The 21,757-nt window shown below is 45.4% G+C and overlaps 1 protein-coding gene across 3 annotated transcripts; it reads right to left on the bottom strand.

Moving 5' to 3' along the window:
• Positions 1-102: 102 nt before the first annotated feature.
• Positions 103-20,875, bottom strand: ACOX1 (acyl-CoA oxidase 1). 3 transcript variants are annotated; one of them, XM_032870576.1, is made up of 14 exons: positions 20,691-20,875; positions 20,263-20,422; positions 15,384-15,544; positions 6,450-6,557; positions 5,281-5,400; positions 5,022-5,137; positions 4,465-4,634; positions 3,226-3,388; positions 2,594-2,784; positions 1,951-2,130; positions 1,706-1,811; positions 1,400-1,543; positions 1,035-1,241; positions 103-352 (listed from the first exon to the last, which is right to left on the bottom strand). In XM_032870576.1, the coding sequence occupies exons 1-14, from the start codon at positions 20,797-20,799 to the stop codon at positions 302-304; spliced, it is 1,986 nt and encodes a 661-aa protein (XP_032726467.1). In that variant the 5' UTR covers positions 20,800-20,875; the 3' UTR covers positions 103-301. The 3 variants fall into 3 exon arrangements, with proteins under 3 accessions (XP_032726467.1, XP_032726466.1, XP_032726468.1); XM_032870575.1 differs by lacking the exon at positions 15,384-15,544 and adding an exon at positions 8,615-8,775; XM_032870577.1 differs by lacking the exon at positions 20,691-20,875 and adding an exon at positions 8,615-8,775 and having other exon boundaries at positions 20,263-20,373.
• Between the last annotated feature and the right edge of the window lie 882 nt (positions 20,876-21,757).

Below are 21,757 nucleotides of genomic sequence, written 5' to 3'. Positions count from 1 at the left end.
GGGTCAGCAGCACTACAGATGGAAGTCACGCTGTATCTCTTAAAGCTCTTTCTGGGGCTTGACAGGCCTCTTGCCGTGTTAAGTGCACTTCAAACACATCTGGTTTTTTTTTTTTCATTTAATCTCTGAAATCTGTTCATTTTTCTTCTTCATTTATCAAAAGAGGAAAGGGCTCAATTTATCATTTGCTCTAGAGCTCTCCGAGTCTGGTAAAGATTCCAAGCAGATTTGCATAACAAGTGTTAAGGGGTGTTGAGTCCAGCTGCTTCCTGGAGCGAGTGGAACTTGTCCCCACGACCCTTCAGAGCTTGGACTGCAGTGGCTTCAGGTACTTGTAGTAAGACTCATGGACCTGCAGGGAAGGGCGAGAACAGTGGCAGTGAGGAGGGGCTGCAGCGTAAACCAGCGCACTTTCACCCGAGAAGGTTGAGAGACACGTACTGAGCTATCCACGGATACAGTGATCTGCTGTCTTGCATTTGTCTCACCACAGTTCCCAGGGGAGATGCAGGGGAGGGGAGTGTTCAAGTGAAACACAATGGCCAGGAGACTAGTCACTGAGGTGTGACAAAGGGTACACGGGGGTTGTAGGACAGTATTCCATTTTTGTATATGTTTGAACGTGTCCAATAATTTTTTTTTAAGATTTTATTTGGTAGAGAGAGACAGCAAGAGAAGGAACACAAGCAGGGGGAATGGGAGAAGGAGAAGCAGGCTTCCCACCGAGCAGAAAGCCCGATGCGGGATTTGATTCTAGGACCCTGTGACCATGACCTGAGCCGAAAGCAGACACACAACGACTGAGCCACCCAGGCGCCCCTGTCCGACAGTTATTAAACAGTCAAGGAGATGAAAGACCTGTGACCTATAGGAACAACCCAGTTCCCTTCTGAATCTGTTCCTCAAAAAAGGGACTGTCCAAAGAGGCCACAGGAGCTTCCAGAACTTTCACAGAGGACTCACCTCTGAGGTCTTTCCTGCCATAATATTTAAATGGAGAATTTCAAAAGGTGAAAACACACTGTTTTTTGTACCTCTGATTTGTTCAGTGGGGATTTCTTGGCCCACTCAAACAAATTTTCATACACGTTCCCATCGTAACGGCCAAGCACAGAGCCGAGTGTCACATCCTGAAAATCAAACGCGTCCACCAGAGGAACAGCGTCTCGGCGAATTGCAGTCAGCAACTCCTTTATGCGCTGATCTACTTGGGTAATTTGAGACTCTGTCATGATGCTTCCCTAGAAAAGATAAAATAAGCAAACAAACAAAGATACACATATAAAGATAGACATTCACAGACATGTGCACACACACAACTATAGAGTAGACCACAGTTACTTTTCTACCAAAAAAAAAAAAAAAAAAAAAAAGGGACTTAAATTCAGAAAATACTCACCTGAAGAAAATCCCCTGCCTTCTGACTGATTCCATAGAGACAATACAAGAGACATAAATTCCTTAAGACAGCGTGGACAGATTTATCTTGAATTTTGAGGAGTTTTTCTGAGAAGAGCTTAACTGCCACATAGTGGCAATGTGCCTAGATAAAAAGAAAACGCCAGAGAGCCTTTGGAAAAGATTCAGCACACAGCAACGAGGGTTTCTGCACTAAGAAAATGGGCTGGGGGGGAGGGGGTGCTGTGAAGGCTGGAGAGGGAGAGAGGGAAGAAGAAAGACAGGGAGAGGGAGAGCTACCACTGACCTCGCTGGCTCGAACAAGGTCCACGGAGGTTAGGTTCCACGCTACCTCCTTGCTTTCTCGCCGAATCGCTTCATTTTGAAGGTTTTTTGCAGCAATTTCTACCAATCTGTTAAGAAATGAGAGAAAACTGGAGCTTGCAGGAAATGCTGAGCAGGACTCGGGCTTCCCGCTCTTCCGTCAGGCCCCAGCCCCCAGAGGCCCCCCGGCGGCCGACCCCAGCTCCCGGGGCAGGTGGGGGCGCTAACCTGGCCGCACGAAGCTTGTAGGCTTCCGTCAGGCTGTCAGGGCTGTCGATGTCCACCACGGTCGGCCACACCGCCACCTGCCGCGGCTGGATGCGCTGGGTGGGCAGGTCATTCAGGTACGACACCATGCCGCCCACCAGCTTCCCTGAGTGCACCTGGTCGTGACTTTTCATCAGGAACCTAGAAACCACCAGGACACGTGCTCTCAGTACCTACGCTTCTCAGCAGAGACACTCTTGCGACGACTTTAAGTAATGCGACAGGTGTCTCGTACTTGCTCGGCCGCCCACAGGGTAACGCCGGCGGGTGAGATGGAGGCAAAACCACCTTTCTCAGGAACAAACGTAACATGAAGCGCAAACATGGGAACAGGAACTGACGAAGAGGACTCAAACATTCTTAGAGAGAGAGAGGCAGAGAGAGAGAGAGCACACGCGTGCAGGCAGAGGCAACGGCAGAGGGAGAGGGAGAGAGAATCCCAAGCAGACTCCACACTGGGTGCGGAGCCTGGCACCAGGCTCAATCCCGGGACCCGGAGACCACGACCTGGGCCGAAACCAAGAGTCGGACACTTAACGGACAGAGCCGCGCGGGCGCCCCTCTAACGCCGTAACAACAGCTAAAGCACAGAGCGGGTTCTCACCTCGCCGTCTGCAGCATCATGACAGTGTTCTCGCCCTCAAAGGTGCAGGTGGGGGTAAAAGTGACGTAGATATTTGGAAGGCCGCTGCAGTGAGAGTAGCCGTGCCCACCACACGCCATCCGACAGGCTTCGATAGCGGCATTCGTTGTCCAGGAGGTGAAAGCCTTCAGGCCAGCGACGAGGGCGTGGAGCTGAGGGGAAAGCGAGGCTGTCAGGGAGCAGGGGGCGCCCCCGGTCCGAGCCGCCCCAGGAAGCCCTCCCTTCCTCACCGGACAGTGCCGGCCACGCGCTCCATCCCTTGGAACGCGTGCAAACTGGAGCACGGCCGTCTCAATGGCCTGAATTTGTATTGTTTCCCACACTCCCTTCCACCATGTTCCACTTGGCAAAAAAGTCACCACTCATGTTTCTTTGATTAATAAACCACCACCATGGTATAGTGCTTCTGAAACTTAAAAACAAAACCCACATATCTTCTTATCTGATTCACTTTCAATGAAAAAAGTGGCTGTATCTTTTGAGAACATGTGGATTCTTCTCAAGAAAGCCCTCCATGTAGTTTTCCCCGGACGTTATCCAACCAGCGAGTATCAAACAGAAGGGAGCCCACAAGGGAATGAGAAAACACATACCTCGGGCAGTTCACTTAGATCCCCTTGGCCAATACCCTCATTAATCCGATGGTAGGTCTCCTTCACGTATGCGCCCACAAATTGGAAGGCATAGGCAGTGGCCAGGAGTGGGAAGAGTTTATACTGCTGGGTCTGAAAATCCAAAATCTGTGGTTCTGGTTCACTAAAGGACACAGAAGAAACAAAAGTAAACATTGACACGGAACTTAATATGCACCAGATTCGGGTCTACACACTTCGACATACTGAATAACATTCTCCCCATTCCACCGAGGGGAAAACAAGAGGTTAAGAACCTGAGGTCACACAGCCAGTATGTGGCGGATCCTCTCTCAACTGAAATCTAGGTTATCTGGCTACAGAAAACCATGTTCTCAACTACCTTGTTGAACTGCCTAGGCAGATGAAATTTTCCGGCTGTGAAGTTCATATCCATCCTCGTCTTTGCAGTGTGACGAAGGAAACTATCACACGGCAACATTCAAAAATCAGTTAACTTCCCAGAAGGAAAGCAATGATAAAGAAGTCTACCACACTAGATGGCTGCATAAACTATTTTAACCACAATTCTGGAAAAGACCCAATGCACGGAGTTAACTATCTGACATCTAAGAAGGTCAGCTCTTACCGATTTCGTTATTCCTTCAATAGGAGTTAAAAAGGTCATCAGGGAGTCGGGCTCAAGTGAAAGGCAGTAAGACTACACTATGGCTATGAACACAATCGGAGTCCCATTCATGCCCCTCCCACCATTCAGGACTTTCAAACTGCCTTTAGTGTTCTAAACATTTCATTTTTTTGTTTAAAGATTTTATTATTTATTTGAGAGAGAGAGAGCAAGCGTGAGCATGTGCGCACACAAGCAGGGGAAAAGGGAGAAGCAGGTTCCACGCTGAGCAGAGAGCCCAACACGCGGCTCGATCCCACAGTCTGGGATCTTGAGCTGAGCTGAAGGCTGACAGCCAACTGAGCCACCCGGGCACCTCTAAACATTTCATTTATAGAGTTCAAGTAATACGACTGATTTTCTTGGTTAAAAATAATAAGGTGGATACCCTCATCTTTCTACTTCAGAAAAGGCAGTCTGGTTTCTAAGGAGCAGACCCAGCACACTGCCCCCTTGGCTGATTTTGCATGGCCAACACACAGTCTCGAGATCACATTTGGGGATTTTGATATTGGAATGGGGCCGACGGAGGGGCTCTTCAGCACTGAGCCCACCTCAGATGCCTCCCTTACCCTGGCTTGATTTCAGACTGGTGCCTCACAGCGCTATACCGGATAGCAATTGTGCAGGCCTTGGACAGGGACCGAGCGGCTTCTCCCACGAGGAACGACCTCACAAACACCATGGTCCCGTAGGTCAGCTTGTTACTCACAGGCTTCACGTACGTGCCATCAGGCTTCACCTGGACAAAGAACGTGGGACTGATGCTTCCTTCCGTTAAACTCGAGTGGCAGTCTGTGCTCATGATTCTCAAAGGGCGGTCCCCAAAACGGCAGCATCTCCTGGGAACTTGCTAGAAACACAAAATCTCATCCCCACCCTGACCTACTGGACACAGCCCTCCAGGTGGTTCTAAAGCATGCTAAAGTATGAGACTCACTGGTTTAATAAACTAGAATATGTTCTTCATACCTGCCAACTGCTTTTGATTTCACTCTCATTAAGGAAAGCAGCACCAGAAGTAAAAACATGTTACTACTTTCTAAAAGAACAGACCCTTGCAACCCCGTGGTGACCGACAGCCACCGACCGAAACCCCATGTCGGACACCTCTGCTTCGCCAACATACCTGGGCGTACTTCATCAGCATGTTTTCTCTGGGAATACGGTAATTGTCCATCTTCAGGTAGCCGTTGTCCATCTCATCATAGCCAAATTTGGGCCCGATGTCTCCCACGGTAATACCTACCACAGATGAAAGGCAATCACAAGGTGTTCATGCTCCGGCAATTCCAGGCTTGCCTGGCCTCTCTCGTTGTGTTACGCTTTTTGCAGAAGAACGTCATCAGTTTAGTTTCGCAACTCAACAGCAGACGAACGATTCTAACCTGGCAAAGGCTTATGTGTCCCAATTTCACGAATGGGTACGATGAAGGCGTGTAACCCGTAGCACTTCCCCTTAGTGATGAGTTGGGCAAGAACTATTGCATGATTCGAGGTCTTTCCAACTGTAACATCAGAAAGAACAGGAGACAGAAGTGAGCAAACTTTCTTACAGCTTTCAAAGGACAAAATAAAAGATGGGGGAAACCGTACGTAAAAACCAGCCTCCATCGATAAAGTGGACCCAAGAAGCTTCTGACAGTACCACACCCAGTTTTCAGAAAGAAATTCACTTAAGCTGATAGCCGTTAAAATGTACCGAATTTTGGCAAAGCAATCCTTCATTCTATATATATAAAAGCTTTTATACTCACTTTACGGAGACATTATGGACCTGTAGTATTTGTAAGTTTAAGGCGTACAGCTTGTTGATTCTCTAGTAATCCTTCATTAAAAAAAAAAACTTTAGGGGCTGCCTGGGTGGCTCAGTAGGTTAAGCCTCTGCCTTCACCTCAGGTTTGATCTCAGAGTCCTGGCATCGAGTCCCACATTGGGCTCTCTGCTAGGCAGGGAGCCTGCTTCCTCCTCACTCTCTCTCTCTTTCTCTACTTGTGATCTCTCTCTGTCAAATAAATAAAATCTTAAAAAAAAAAAAAAAACCTTTACTAAAAAATTTAATTAAGAAGACTTTACCTTCTTTTCTACTTATCTCTCATTCATTTACATGACATTTTTTTTAGGATAACCATAAGAACATTAATTTATTTCCTTTCCCTCCCTTAATGAAGTGCTTTCCGAGACAGTGGCCACTAGCCACAAGTGGCTGTTTACATTTAAACTACTTACAACCACACAAGGAATACGAAGCTGGTTTAAATGGCGACTAAGGAAACTGCTAATGAGGGGAATGCTCAGAGGAAAACTTAAAAGAGAGTTAAGACAGCGTCTTCCTGCGCCTGTAAGTGGAGGAAGGTCTACAACAGGCACCACAAGAGGCTGTTGTCGGCCCTGAAGAGTCTGAGACATCAGTGTTTCCCGCATCCCGAAATGATATTCTCATACAAACGAAACACTTGCACTTATAATTAATGATTAATTATAATTATTATAATTATTGTATAAATCTTGTAGTAACTCTTCAAAACACCCAATAAATGCCAAGAAATTCACATACGTCCACCAGGCCACCACTTGATGGAGGTCACGGTAGGGCTGTTGAGAATGAACTCCTGAGTTTCAGGGTCGTAAGTGGCTGTGGTTTCCAAGCCTCGGAGGTGAGTTCCTAAGGAAATAAGTTACATTCACCTTGGCTAAAATATGGGAACAAACAAGCACAGGGTAAAATCTCCTGCCCCGTCCTTTCAGCTCTATTATCTCAGAGAACAACAAAATCTAACGACTAGAAGACATTTGTAGATAAGCTACAAATAGTTAATAACCAAGATACATACTTCCCTATACTATTTTTTTTTTTTTTTAAGTAAACCCAGTTGGGGCTTGAACTCATGACCCTGTGATCAAGAGTCACATGCTCTACCCACTGAGCCAGTGCCCCATAATCTCTATACTCAAACCCGGCAGTTCCTATCAAGGGAAAACAAATGTCAAGCATGTTCTATCTGTGTACTTCAGTTAATGCACATCTATTTAGATCAAAAGAAAATGTAAAGGCAGTTTAGAATCTTATTTTCACAAGGTCCTAGGATAGGAACGTAACAGGAGAGGAACATAACTGCCTTTCTAAAAATAACATCTCTAAGTTTAAGCGTGCCAATTTCAACCCATGTACGCTGTCTACACACCAGTTCAACACCCTGGGCTTCTCTGTTTACAAAAAGACTAAGATAACTGGTGACAGAAAGAGACTCCAGCCAAAGTTCTCATAAATTAAAGACTCAGAGTGATTGCTAGAATGGAAAATAAGAACTTTAAAAAGATATAACCGCCATGGGGAAAAGAGACCTGGAACAGTGACTTTTTTTTTTTCTTTTTTGATTTCTAAAAGTCTGATAATAAGGTCTGAATGCACTCTGTGATATCCAATGTCAGGCCTTAACTTTGACCCTGGCTGGTTCACTGCTGTCGGTAGGAAGAGCTCCCAGTCTCATGTTGACTGGAGATGGACAGGATTCATGCTCTAAATCCTAATACAAATGCGCCAAAATTCTTTGAAAACAGTTACAGAAAAATGTTCTAAGTGATACTTCCTCTAATAATACTATCCTGAAGCAAATGCTGAGAACCTTTTCCCAAACTGCTTAGGTAACTCCAGACCTCATTAAAAACTTAAACTTTGGAACATGTAGAAATTTCCAAGTAGAGGAACAGAAATGATCACTTCATGTGTGATCCACAACCTTCTCCAGTACATGTGAGAACCAAGGAACCAGACACTTTCGGCAAAGAAGTTTTTATAGGAAAAGAAGTAACAGAATAATAGAACAGATAATGACAAAATGTTTCCAAATGCACAATGGACTGGGTCTTGTGAGAATCCTGTAAATTACAACTTTGCAGCAAGAGCCAAATTAGCTATACAATTAAGATAAAGTTGCAGAGAAATGAACACGTAGCAAATATACATTACATATGTATAATGTATACATGTATACATTATACATGTATACAAATACACATCGGTTGTTGTGAAACCTCAAAGTCGGAAAAGAGAAGATGGAAGGAAATGAACAGCAAACAGAGACACCAATTCAGACCAGATTAACAGGGACAGCCACTCCCTCCAAAACCAACTGCCTGGAATTGAGGCTTATCTTTTTTTTTTTTTTTTCCCAATAATCTTTGGCCAAGCTGCCTTCAGAACATGATTGAATTTACTGAATCAAGGCACAAAAAAGATCAAGGTATAAAACGTTCACATTATGGTAATATAAGCCACTCATTTCCCTCAAGCAAGTCAGAGAGCACCAGCACTACTGATCTGTGCTTCTGGAATCTGGGCACACTCATTAAGGTGTCCGGAGGAAAGGTAATCAGACAGCGATGGAGAAAGATGGGTTCGGATGCTACATACACCTAATTCTACACAACTCCAAGGAACTTGGAAAACCACTCAGTAAATAAATCCTGACTCATAATTCTTGACCCCCAGAGAGGAACCATGAAAAAGAATAATCAGCATAGTTCTGTGGTAACATAACCTTTATTTTCCACTGACCAAAGCCATGTCAACGCCAAGACTCGCGTGTGCGGAAACCCTGGCCTCTGTGGGGAGATGAGGGCACGCGGATGCGCCCGTGCTACCCGCGAGGGGCAGTCCACATACATACCTAAGCCTGCAGAGCCCCGCCCAGCCCCGAAGGTAGACTGAACGCACCGTACCATGGCCCATCTCTGTCTGGGCATAAGTGCCAATGATCTCCAAGTTCCAGGCGGGAATGAAGAAGCGTTCCTGCTGCTCCACGGTCGCCTGGTGGAGTAAAGTGGGCAAGAACATGCCCAAGTGGAGATCCAGAGGCTCAGGCCGCCCTCGGTGCACAAAACTTCAAAGCAACACCAAGGACGGGCATTTGAGAGAAGATCATCAGGTGTGAGAGAAACGGCAACGTGAACAGAGTCAGGGGAAGGAGAAAAAAAACCTTCTGTAAGTATGAATTAGTTGGGTGGACATCATCACGGGTGGGAGCGCTGCCCCTGTCTGTATGACTTTCATCAACTCTTGGCAAATCTCATTTTTCTTAAGCTGGCGAGAAGTCTGTTCTTCCGCGGCTCAGCTCTGACAATCGGTCTTGGCGAGCACTGGCTGCCCATTCCGAAGCCTGTGCCGCAAAAATGTGCGAGGCAGGGAGAGGAATCCAGCCTTGCAATTAAAGCAAAGGCAATAAAAAATCTGAAGCGGTTGTATGGGATGGAGAATTTAAGTTGTACAATGATTTAATCTGATGAGGTGAGATGGGGGAACTGTTCTCTCAAACGGACAAATGCTCCCCTAGACAAAAGGCTTTTCTAGAAGCAATTTCAATTGCTTCTAGGCTGGAATCCTTCATGTGTGTCCATAAAACCACCAGCAAAGCCACATTCCTAACAACCAGCAAAGCCACATTCCTTACATAAATCTGTTTTTTTTCTTAATCTGGTTGTTTCATTCAGGTTCATCACAAATATCCAGCCATGCCCTGTTGAAACAATTTAATGCAAAAATTGGCAGTGCTCCTCACCCAGTGATTAATATCAGAAATTAAAAAAGACATGCAATTTCTAGGAAAAGACCATAATTACAAATAACATATTCATGCATAACAAGCCAATTATATGGGAATTATCATTACTGATAATAAACACCTTAGTTTTAGTAACTCTGAATCCATTTATTTATTTATTTACGACTGAGCCAGACAGGTGCCCATGAATCCACTTTCTTCTTCTTCTTTTTTTTTTTTTTAAAGATTTTATTTATTTATTTGACAGAGATCACAAGCAGGCAGAGAGGCAGGCAGAGAGAGAGAGGGAGAAGCAAGCTCCTTGCTGAGCAGAAAGTCCGATGCGGGGCTCGATCCCAGGACCGTGAGATCATGACCTGAGCCGAAGGCAGAGGCTTTAACCCACTAAGCCACCCAGGCGCCCCCTGAATCCACTTTCTAAAGTCATTCTTTTCCACTTAAAACTTGCAGATGCCTTAGACTTCTGTGTGAATTACTTTCTAGTAGGAAATAGATTGAAATGTCTTCGTTATCTTGTCACATTACTGGAATCCCACTGAACTTCCAGATCTAGCTTAACCGACTCAATACTGCTCCTTATTATTCTCTTTAATTATCTTAGAAATTAGCCTATGCGACCTTTCAGTTTTAAAACCTTTCAAGTTTGGGGCGCCTGGGTGGCTCAGTGGGTTAAAGCCTCTGCCTTCGACGCAGGTCATGATCCCAGGGTTCTGGGATCGAGCCACACATGGGACTCTCTGCTCAGCGGGAAGCCTGCTTCCTCCTCTCTGTCTGCCTGCTTGTGATCTCTGTCAAATAAATAAATAAAATCTTTTTAAAAAACCCAAAACCAAAAAACCCTCTCACTTTGTCCAGAAAGGAAGAAGGAAAATAACGGTGGAGCACTGGCTACTCGCGGGAGGGCTGATCAGCTCTGTCTTCTGATTGCAATGGTTGCTTTGTTACCCAATCACAGAAAAATCAAAGGTTGTGTGACCCACTTTTTTTAAAAAATTAGGCTGAGGTGAGGGAAGTGCTTTCAGATCAGGAAGATAATGGCAGAAGGAGGACAAGAATCCCACCACCTCATCACATCTTCTGGTTGTGGAAATTCTCGTACAAGTGCAGCCAGGACCCAGCACTATGCGGAGGACACCAGAGACACCCAGGAGAGCTGGCCGCAGATCTGCGCTCTCTGCCAGTGGCAAAGGCAAGTCCCCGTAACACCTTAGCACTGGTGGAAACTGCGGGGGGAGGCCCACAGAACCTCTCTGTACTACTTCTGCAACTTCCTATGGATTTATAAGCTTTTCAGAATAAAGAGTTAGAAACAGTGGAAACCCTCCAGAAAAACACAATCGCGTGATGAGAGAGTACTTTCCCTCACAAGGAGGAATGCCTTTGCCTCCAGGTTTTAAAAGAACGGTGCCTAGGAAGAAAAATCAGCATACACCTGGGACCTGATAGGAGGAAACTGGTGGAACCAGGACTGACCCCTGCGGCCTAGGACCTGCCACTTTCAGTGCTGAAAGCCTAGTTGGCATTGCCAGAACCCAGAGCAATTCCTGGGGAGGGACGGGCCACTCGGAAGCAGTCCCCAGATCTACAGGAGGGGGTCTACATCAATGTGCTGGATAACGGAAAAACCAATGGCAGTGTTACCACAAAACACACAGAATAGGGCAGGGGAAACTACTGTAATCAGAAACCGCTCTGAGAATGAAGAACGTTTTTAGGAGAAAAAGATCTCTTGTGACCAGGGTAAGGATTATGCATAAGTGGATGAAATTTAGACATGTTACAAGGGGAAAGTGACCTGGATAGTTTTTTTGACTTAAATCAAGTATTTGTTGTAAAAAGTTGGTTATGCATGATAAAGATTATATATTATTTTTAAATCCTTTATTTTAAAATCACAAAGCTCCAACATTTTACTTTGATGAAGTGCTACCGTTAATCTTTTTAAAACCCTAACACTGAAAGGCCTTTCCAGTCTCTCCCTCTACACGACCTAGGGCTGGCAGCCAATGCTGAGGACAAAATGATTAGATTAATAATACATTAAAAAAGGAAGGACTTAAAATAGCATCTCTGTGGGCAGCATGATTATAATCCTAGGAATCAACAACAAAATACCACTGATAATAAATTTAGAAAAGCTGTACGCTCTAAGGAAAAGAAAAAATCACTGCATTCTTACCCATCAGGACGCTTTAAGCAGAAACCTCAGTAAAGAGAAAAGCAATTTACAAACACAACAAAATATTTAAAATCTGTTACATAACTTTGCTCAGGATATTAAAGATTTAACTAGGAAAAAAAATCAATACCTAATAGGATGAATAAAAGAAGTTATACCTAACAGGAAAGAAATTGCTAATTCCTAGGTCAAAAAGTCAGTCCTTTATTATAATAAAGATAATACTTCCCAAGAAATACAAGGATTTAATGTAACACAGATTTGAAATTCCTGAAGAATATAATTTAGAATTTAACAAATTAAGATTGGATTTTGCCTAGAAGAGTAAATATACAAGAACACCAAATTATGAGGGTCTTAAAATATAACAGGAGGCTTATCCTATCAGATTTTTAAATATCTTGCAAAGCAACAACGAACCAATGTTTATGATGTTAGGAGAAAAACAAAGGGACTAATAAATATATGTTAAGGTTCCAGAAATAAACTGAAACTATTAATAAAACTCTAAGAAGAACTGGAAAGAACAACGGGGAAAAAAACTACTAGCTAATAAACATAAAAATGGCAAGGGATTCATTCATCATTCTACACCATATACAAGTCAAAGCATTAAACATAAATTGAACAAAAAGACTGGAAGAAAATAAGAGAATAATTATCCAAGATATGAAGAAAAAAAATGTGTACCTATTCAGAGAAGGATGCATTCTATACGTAAGGCCAAAACGTTTAACAAAACAGAAGGCAAAAGAAAAAATACTTGAAGCATCCAACATAATCATGTAAGATCAATGTACAGATTCTATCCAATCAACACACAAAGGAGAAAAACTCAGTTTATACACAGGAAATACAAACAGTAAGCCATCATGTCCAGGCTCGCTGGCATTGGAAAATGAAAACTTTAACTCTTAGATATGTATTAAAGTAGCAAAAAACATTAAAGAAACCACATTGATGGGGCTTCTGGAGACAGAGCACACTAATAATTTGCTAAATACACTATAAACCAGTTCTGTGTTTCCAGGAGTCTTAAACTAAGCAACAAAAGCTATTGAATGGTCCCTCCTTTCAATGCAGTAATTTACTTCTGAGAAAGTTATTCTGAAGGCATAACCCCAAAGGCCCTGGTTTTTGCAGAGTTTATATTGTTACAAACAATCATCGTGGGGAATTAGAAGAGGCTCCAGACCTAGGGAGCGAGCCGCATCGGTTCCAACGGGGAAGAGACTCAGTGGGAAGGAAGAGGACAGGAGACAGAGAAGTGAAAATACGGGGGAGAAAGACTAGTGATGGGCACAACCACGTTCACTATCTATTTCTCAAGTTCCAAAGGAAGAGAGTGCGTTAGTTCCTATCTGAGTTCTGCACCAATCTGCAAGGAAGGTAACTGGGTATTGCAGAAGCTCTATTTTCTTGGATGACAACAGCAGAAAACAAAGGAAGGAGAATTGCCATAAGGTGGCCAAGAACTTGAAGTGACCACATACCTGTGAAGACCAAGCGTACTACCTGCTTTGGGACCTGGAGAAATGCAGGGTCAGGAGGGTTCCTGCTGGGCCACGCTCCACAGACCATCCCTTCGGCACCAGAACCCCCAGGAGAGGGCGGCACCCCTGAGCCCAGACCTCTGCCCTGGAGTAAGGAAGGCTCACGGGCCCTGCGGGTGTCGCAGTTTGTGGGCCTCTACAGACAGGTGAGTATTTACAGGAGGGACGAGAGAAAGCAGGTGATGGAGATGTTGTGCAGGGGACTGAATTTTAAGACTCTTCAGGATCCTGGAAGGCGCTGAAGCAGGGCTGTCTCCTCAATCCCAGCAGCATCCTAGAGCTGAGAGAATCCCACCTTGAAGGCAGAGCCAATTCCGTGACGCATGAGGTAACCACTGTTGGCCGGTCAACATTCTGGTCTTCAGATCGAACCGTCCACCGTCCATCTGCACGAGTCGCTCTATTTCTAGTCTCTCTGATGTCAAAGGACTGATTGTTCTACACAAGGCTGCACTGTCACAGGATGCGAACTCACCGACAGACTGACTGGTGCCCCCTGGGAAAAGGACAGTGGTGGGCGAAGCCCAACAAACCCCAGTGTGAACCGACAAGGCCCCAGCGGGAAACAAGACCTAATGTCACAACTCTGTTCTCGAAAATGCAAGAGATTAACACAAAGTTGGTTCAAGTACAAGAAATTACCCGAAAGAGAGAAGCAATAAGGGAAAGAAAACTCACAAAAAATGCCAACTCACCCAGAACAACATAGGACCTCAGCCCAATTTCTGGGCTCCTCAGACCAGAAACTTCAAGTCCTCATTTCTTCCTCTCCTTCAAAATTTAGGGCAAATATGCATTTACAACGTACTTTATAGAAGCGGAAGGGTTAGACCAGAGAGACACACATATCAAACCCATTTAGCCTTAGAAAAATTTAGATCTTTATGCTCCCTATGAATAGCGTGGGCTATAAGTCAAAGACATTCCACAAGGATGCATACTTAAACAAAAGAAGGGTTGTGTACCACAAAGCTATTTCAAGATTACAAAACACACACACATACACACACACACTCCCTCCCCTTTCCCCCCCAGCCCCCAGCCCCTATCCCCCAGACAGGAAGACCTGGATAATGCCACATTCCTTCCCTTAGGAAACCTTTCTTCAGGCTGCTTATTTCAGTATCGACTCTCCTGAAGCCGAAATGCTGGGTTTCCGGCAAGGTGTTTGTAAGACAACATCACAACCAGAATCCGCAGTTCTCATGGGGATTATGATAAAGAACATTTCCTTAAGCCATTTCACCAAACCCAAAAGCACCAAATCAAACACAAAAATGAAGTTTTCATGCTATTTGCGTCTCCTCCTCTCCTTATTTACATAATGGTGGCCTTACGATAAATTAAGGAATGACACTAGGCAGCTAAAATCTGAAACCCCCAAACCTCCCAATGGCCTTGTCTGTGAAAACAAACCTTCTTCTCCTTCAGACTGAACACAAACTTTCTGAAAGGAGCTGGCCGTTTATAAATAATTTTTTTTTTAAGTGGACACCACGCCCAGCATGGAGTCCAATGTGGGGCTCGAACTCATGACTCTAAGATTAAGACCTCAGTTGGATGCTTAACTGACTGAGCCACCCAGGTGCCCCATTATTATGAACAATTTAACCAAGAATGACTGGCACTCCAAAGTCCAGAAATATGTAAAGAAAAAAAGTATAAAAAAAGACTGCTGTAACCAAATGAAAAGAATCATGCACTTTTTTCCAACCTGCCTTCTAAGCCTGCTAGTGGGCAATGAAAGAGTAAGACATTTAAATGCTCTAATCCTCTGTCCCCCTTAAAGTCCACATTTTTGGCTTCATGAAAGCAGAGAGGCAACCTTCAGATTTTGCTAAGGCATTAACACTCCCAAGAATTTCCAACAAAGTCTCTCTTTATAATTAGACGCCAACGCAATTTTGCCGCATTTTCAATCTCATCTTTCCAAACTGCTCAACAGCCATTAAAATGGGGTATACGCAGCAAGGGTAAAAAGACTTTTAGAAATAACAACGAAGGATGTTTCAGGGTAGAGTCTTGGACCAGTTTATGGGGAAATGATCTATGAGAAAATGAGAAGCTGAATTTTAAGGCTTAACAACTGAAAGACAAAATCCCAAAAGTGTCATAGCAGGAAAAACCAAACATCAGGAGTCATTTATCAGTTTAAGTCCTGAGGTGGGCTACCCACTGACCCTCAAATGTGGACTAACCGTGGCCCATTTCCGTCTGGGCGTAGGTGCCAATTATCTGGAGTCCTTGGGATGAAAGCAGCCATTTCTCCTGCTGAGCAGTGGTGCCCTGATTCAGCAAGGTAGGAATAAACATGGAGAAATTGAGGCCCACAGGTTCCACAAAATTGACCAAATGTATTCTACAGGAGAGAAAAGAAAAGGATCTCAGCCTTACTCCAGAAACTGCATTCTACCACGCATTCTTGCCAGACAACTATGGCCTTCAGCATTGAGGCTGGGAAAATTTCAACCATTCTCTTAAGAAATTAAATGTGAAATTTACCATTTTCCTACCTAAAAGGCCAAATCCAGTGCTATCCACCCCTTCCCCACCCAAGTCGTTTCATAGCCAGAATTCTTTAATTCTACACTGCAGCCAGGAAGCAAATTCTACCTCAGGTTTTAGCCTAAGAATCCCTTTTGGTTTTTTTGGTTTTGTTGGTGTCATCTGTTGGTTCTATTGTATCTCTGGAGTGGGTGTGTTTGCTTTATTTTCAAGTTTTACTCGTCTTGAAAATCAAAAGGAACTCCATGGAATATATTTATTTGTAGAGCTAGTAACAACAGCTGCTGAAGAAGAGGTTAATCTTTCCCTAGGTAACACCAAAGCAAACATCCAGGATAGTAAATACACATTCCAGGGCCAAACCACAGATCTCTAAAGGTCTTCAGAGTTTGCAGGTGGGTAAACAGAAAGGGGAGAATGTCACACATTTATCTCTGATGGTGTCTGATGTTCACACCAGATTAAGGGAACTCCAATCACACTGAAATTCTGTCTCCAACTATTTTCTCATAAAACACAATCTTGAAATAGTCAAAATACAAACCACCTATACCAGTCAGCCTTGGCTACATTGTGAAAGGTCTTACTGGGGTCTACTTTGTTCTATCTCAATAAAGAGCTCAAAGTACAAAGTAAGGAGCACCTAACTGATCCTCATGACTGCTAGAGGAATGAATACGGAGCAGTGTCACCAGTTTATCGTGGTCTGTCCAGTGAGCAAGGCCTGAATTTAAAAAAAGGAGGCGGAAGGCTGCCAATTCACTTTGAGGCTTGAAGATCACCTTTTAGGGGTGCTGGGGACAGACTGAAACACCTAAGGAATGCTTGCATCCAAGGAATATCAAAAATGCCTTTTTAACCTGGAGGTTCCATAATGTTTACACCAATACTGAATGTCAATTTAAAGTGACTGGAGTTGGGGGGGCGCCTGGGTGGCTCAGTGGGTTAAGCCTCTGCCTTTGGCTCGGGTCATGATCCCGGGGTCCTGGGATCGAGCCCCGCATCAGGCTCTCTGCTCAGCGGGGGGCCTGCCTCCCCCCTCTCTCTCTGCCTGCCTCTCTGCCTACTTGTGATCTCTGTCAAATAAATAAATAAAAATCTTTATTAAAAAAAATAAAGTGACTGGAGGGAGGGAGAGGAAAAAGGGGGGGTGTGAACAGAAGTGAGTCAGCTTCCAAGTGACTTGGGTCAACAGGAGTTGGCGGCTGCTGGACAGTGGAGAAGAAGTGCCCGCCACACCGAAGTGGGGAGTTCAAAGCCTGATGGGGTAGATAAATGCGGACGTCATTCTCTCAAAGGAAAGATCCCCACAGCATTCCCTAACAATTACATTTTACTAAAAGAGGAAATGAACTTACGAGAGTTTCTGAGGAAGAGAAACAGTTGTTTAGGTGCCAAAAATGGGGGCATCATAAGACACTCCTATTCCCTGGAAGGGAAGGGAGGCTGTGGGGTTGGTTATGTGAAATCATGATACCAACACAATATAATTCTAAGAAATTCAGGGGAAAAACACAAAACAAAAACTGTTGAATGTTTATGTTAATAAACATACTGAGATTCTTTTTTTGAGGATACTTGAAAATCAACTCATGAACAAAATATCAGTGCTCATTTTTAAATTATGTTTAATCACTCCTGAAGATGCTTTTCAAGGAATCGGCTTTAAAAACCTAAGGAGGGGGACGCCTGGGTGGCTCAGTTGTTAAGCGTCTGCCTTTAGCTCAGGTCATGATCCTGCGGTCCTGCGGTCCTGGGATCGAGCCCCTGGGGTCTCTGCTTGGCGGGAAGCCTGCTTCTGCTCTCCCACTACCGCTGCTTGTGTTCCCTCTCTAGCCGTCTCTCTATCAAACAAATAAATAAGTCTTAAAAAGAGAAAAATTAAGAAATGAAAAACCTAAGGAGGGTAACAAAAACCATAACTGATCTTCATTAGAATTTTAAATTACTTCAGTTTTCTTTTCATAGGAAACAGGAAAATTAAAAGACAAAATTGTGGGAAAGGAAATTAGGAAAACAATTTTTACATTCCCCAAACAGCAAGGTTTTTTTCACCAAGGCCTGGAGAGAACAATTCTTCTACTGCTCAAGTTGAGAAATCTCAAAAGTATCTTACTAATTTTCCATCAACTTCAAGATATTCCCATATCTTGAAGGGGGGGCACCTGGGTGGCTCAGAGGGTTAAAGCCTCTGCCTTCAGCTCAGGTCATGATCCCAGGGTCCTGGGATCAAGCACCGAATGGGGCTCTCTGCTCAGCAGGGAGCCTGCTTCCTCCTTTCTCTGCCTGCCTCTCTGCCTACTTGTGATCTCTCTGTCAAATAAATAAATAAAATCTTAAAAAAAAAAAAGATATTCCCATATATGAGTTTTGAGATATGAAAAATAATTGTAAAGAAACCAGTAAATGCTTAAGGTGCCTGCATGGCTCAGTCATTAAGCATATGCCTTTGGCTCAGGTATGATCCCAGGGTCCTGGGATTGAGCCCATGTCAGGATCCCTGCTCACTCAGCAGGGGAGTCGGCTTCTCCCTTTCCCACGCCCCCTGCTTGTGTTCCCTCTCTCACCGTGTCTCTCTCCGTCAAATAAATAAATAAAATCTTAAAAAAAAAAAAAAGAAAGAAACCAGTAAATGTTCAAAATCCCTTGAAAGAGAAATACTACTGTATTTCATCAGTTCTGGCAATACGGCACCAACGGAGCATTTACAAAATCAGGCGCATCTCACAAAAAACAGGAGGTCATAGTTAATTGACTTTTTCTTTCTCAGTGATACACGAAACTTGGGTGTGAGCTACAGTCAATGGAGGGCTTGGATTCAACAGCATTTTGTAACTGCCAAGACTCATTTTCAATCCCCTTCTTTCACATAAGTTGATCTCCCTGTCCTATCCTAGAAATACCGGAAGATGTCAAAAGGTGTGTTAAACTTTGTACTCTAGAGCCACCTGGCTCTCTTGGGCTGCCGTCATGCAAGATCCCGGCGTCCTGGAATCAAGCCAGGCCTGGAGCCTGCTTCTCCCTCTCCATCTGTCTGCTGCTTCCCCTACTTCTGCTCTCTCTGTGTCAAATAAGTAAGTAAAATCTTTAAAGAAACAAAACAAAAAAATCCTTTGTACCCTATAATCCCCAAACAGCAAGTTCTGTATCATAAAAAATGACAAGCAAAATAACCGAGTCATGTCATCTGCTGTTTTAACCCACATGAAGGCATAAGCTCTGTTTCATTGTTACTTCACTCCACTCTGCTTACACACTACAAACCAACACTGACTACAGTATCTCATCAATTCTGAAACGCACTGCATCGACCACTTAGAAGTAAAACAGAACAAATCTCTTTTTTTGGGGGGTTGCTTAAAAAAGGGTAAAATCTTACATTTTTGAAGTTTACCTAAAACCCAACTCAGGTGAGTCAGAAACATAATCTTCCAGGAGGCACTCTACCTCAATATCCCCACAGTGAGTTACAAACTTCAAAAGCAAAAAAGGACATTTGGAATTTGATAAATAACTTTGATTCTGACTTCTGAAAGTAAGTAAATCCTAATTTTATGACTAAAAAGGAGAGGAATTCTCAGTCCTAAGGGCTACAGTAAATGATTCCATTCCCCCAAACACTAAATGGATTAGACTGAAAAAATTAGATACTAAATGTCTGAGAAGCAGTAGAATAAAGAAGAAATTTCCATCACTGTATAAAGACAAAACTTGTAATATGTTCCCTTTTTCCTGGCTCTTGAATCATTTGTATCATTTAATCTTTATTGATGAAAATAATGGACTTCTAAAATGCTAAAAGCTCCCCAAAAAAGGAAGTGCCCAGGAATGAATGAGAAGTCTACGACAGCATAGAGGTCAAAGAAATCTTGTACTGGGTCCCGTAATTAGTGCTCACTGGGATAAAGGAAAAAGAAAAAGTGCTTTACTTCTAATTAAGAAACATAACACAACAAAAAACAGATGGTCTGGAAAAAGAAAACTACTACTCTTTCCAGCATTAGTACCAAGGCATGGTTTTAGGAGGTCTCCTATGCCATTTAAGTAACACAAGCCATTTAGATAACACGGCCACCAAATTCAAGAATGCTAGGTTCTTTATATATTCGCTCTGAAGTTTGACTCGTGTTCTTCATCTACCCCACACGGCCCCTCAGTCTAAACTCAAGCTTTATACACTCATACTGAAATGCAATCTGTTATTGCTCCAAAACATTGTTTGGTCTTGCAACCAAAAATCGAACTCCGCCTCTGAATTTAGCAAACCTTCTTGCTACAAAGAGCAAAGGCATTTTGCAATTTAAATCACTCCGTACGGAGTTGTCTACGCCAAAGGAAGTGATACTGATTCCTGGGAACGGAGACGACAGCCTCTCCATTCCCGATCAGCATTCTACCAACGGCTTCAACACAGAAGCCAACCCGGGTTTTCGATCATATCGCTGGCAGGTGGGGTGCAAATACGCAGGCTGAGACGTCCGACGTCGAGCACGATGAAAAAGGACACCGCGGGCTGCGCGTTTAAATGAAGGTTTGCGCTCGGGCACTTAATCGAGGAGAAGGCATACCTACTTTTTAAACCACAGGATCTCCTCGGGGTCCGCGATGCCGAACTCCCGCATCTTCTTCACCATGTTGGCACTCTTCCTAACGGCCACCTCGTAGCGCTGGCTGCGGGTGAGGAAATTCAAGTCCTCGTGCTGGAAGTCCGGGTCATTCAGAATCAGGTTCTCTGGAAGAGGGCGAGAAGGCATCAAAAAGGAAGACCGAGACGCAGGGCTCCGCGACGCCTCCTGGAATCCCTGCGGGTTTTCCGAGCGCGGGCAGGTGGGCCGACACCCCTCAACACGCAACAGGCCGGCCCCGGGGGTGGGGGTCCCGGCTCCCCCAAAGCTGAGGCCGGCGCAGCGGCCCACGCTCCACAGCGCCCCCCGACTCCTCCTCGAGCGAGTGTGGGGCCGCGCCCGGGGAAGGAGGGAGGACTGGCCCGCCGCCCTCACCGATCTCTCGGCGGCGCCGGGTGTTCTCGGGGCTGCCGTCCAGGACGTGCGTGAGCAGCTCCGGGTTGAAGCTGGCGGCTTCCCGCTCCCTGCGAAGATCTTGGTTCATGGTGGCGACACGCAACGGCGGCGGCGGCAAGGGTCGAAGCGGTAGCGGCGGCGGCGGCGGCGACGGGTGTCAGCAGCTGCAGCGCGGGCCCGGCCCTAAGAGCGCCCCAGGACCGGCGAGGCCCCGCCCCGGCCCGCCCCTTCTCCTTCGCCGCGGGTCAGGCGGAGACGGAGACGGAGGCGGAGGCGGAGGCGGCGCCGGCGTGGGCGCGGCGACCGTACCCTGCGGTGGGGCGGGCGAGTCCTCCGCTCTCGTTCCCGGGATCCCTAACAGCAGCCCCCCACCCCGGGAGGCAACCCCGGAAGACCGCCAAGAGATTGCCCCGGGGGCGGGGAGGGAGGCCAGCCGGGCGCCCTGGTAACCCGCCCCTCCTCGTCACGCTACGGCGCGGGGCGGAAACGGGGCTCCCAAAGGCCGCAGCGACGCCCCAACAGGTTCGCGAAGAGGTAGGGAAGGGGCGGGACAAGGCGGCTGAAGAGGAGTGCGCCTGCGCCTTGGGACGCGTGGGTCGCGCGGCTTCCGGGTCCAGGTGCTGAGTCCCAGGGCGGGCGGGTGCGGGTGATGTCAACTTCTGGGCCGCGGGGCGTTGCTGGGGAGGGTTGGCGTAGGGCTTCCCCAGACCCTCCCGGACTGGAGAAAAGAGAGGAGGAGGACAAAAGTCGCCCTGGGAAGAGGCCTCCGGTTATCTCGTGTTAAGATAATCGCCTCCTTGCTGCCAGAAACGCTGGCTTCGGAGAGCTGGGTGTGGGGTGCGGGCCCTCCTCCCCGTGTATGGGGTGGGTGTGGGCCAGAATGGGACCGAGCGGGCAGCTCACACGGCTTGGAATGCAGATTTCGTTGCTTTCACAGTTACCACCGTCGTCAATCAAAGCAGTAGATGTCCAGGTTGAGGAAACCTGGTTTCGGGGAATTTGTAATGAAAAGCAAAAGCTCCCCATCCTCGGAGGCAGCGGCTTTT

Source organism: Lontra canadensis, unplaced genomic scaffold (genome assembly GCF_010015895.1).
Source record: "Lontra canadensis isolate GAN:19392208 unplaced genomic scaffold, GSC_riverotter_1.0 scaffold41, whole genome shotgun sequence".
Lineage (NCBI taxonomy): Eukaryota > Metazoa > Chordata > Mammalia > Carnivora > Mustelidae > Lontra > Lontra canadensis.
This window is presented reverse-complemented; position numbering and strand designations above follow the sequence as displayed.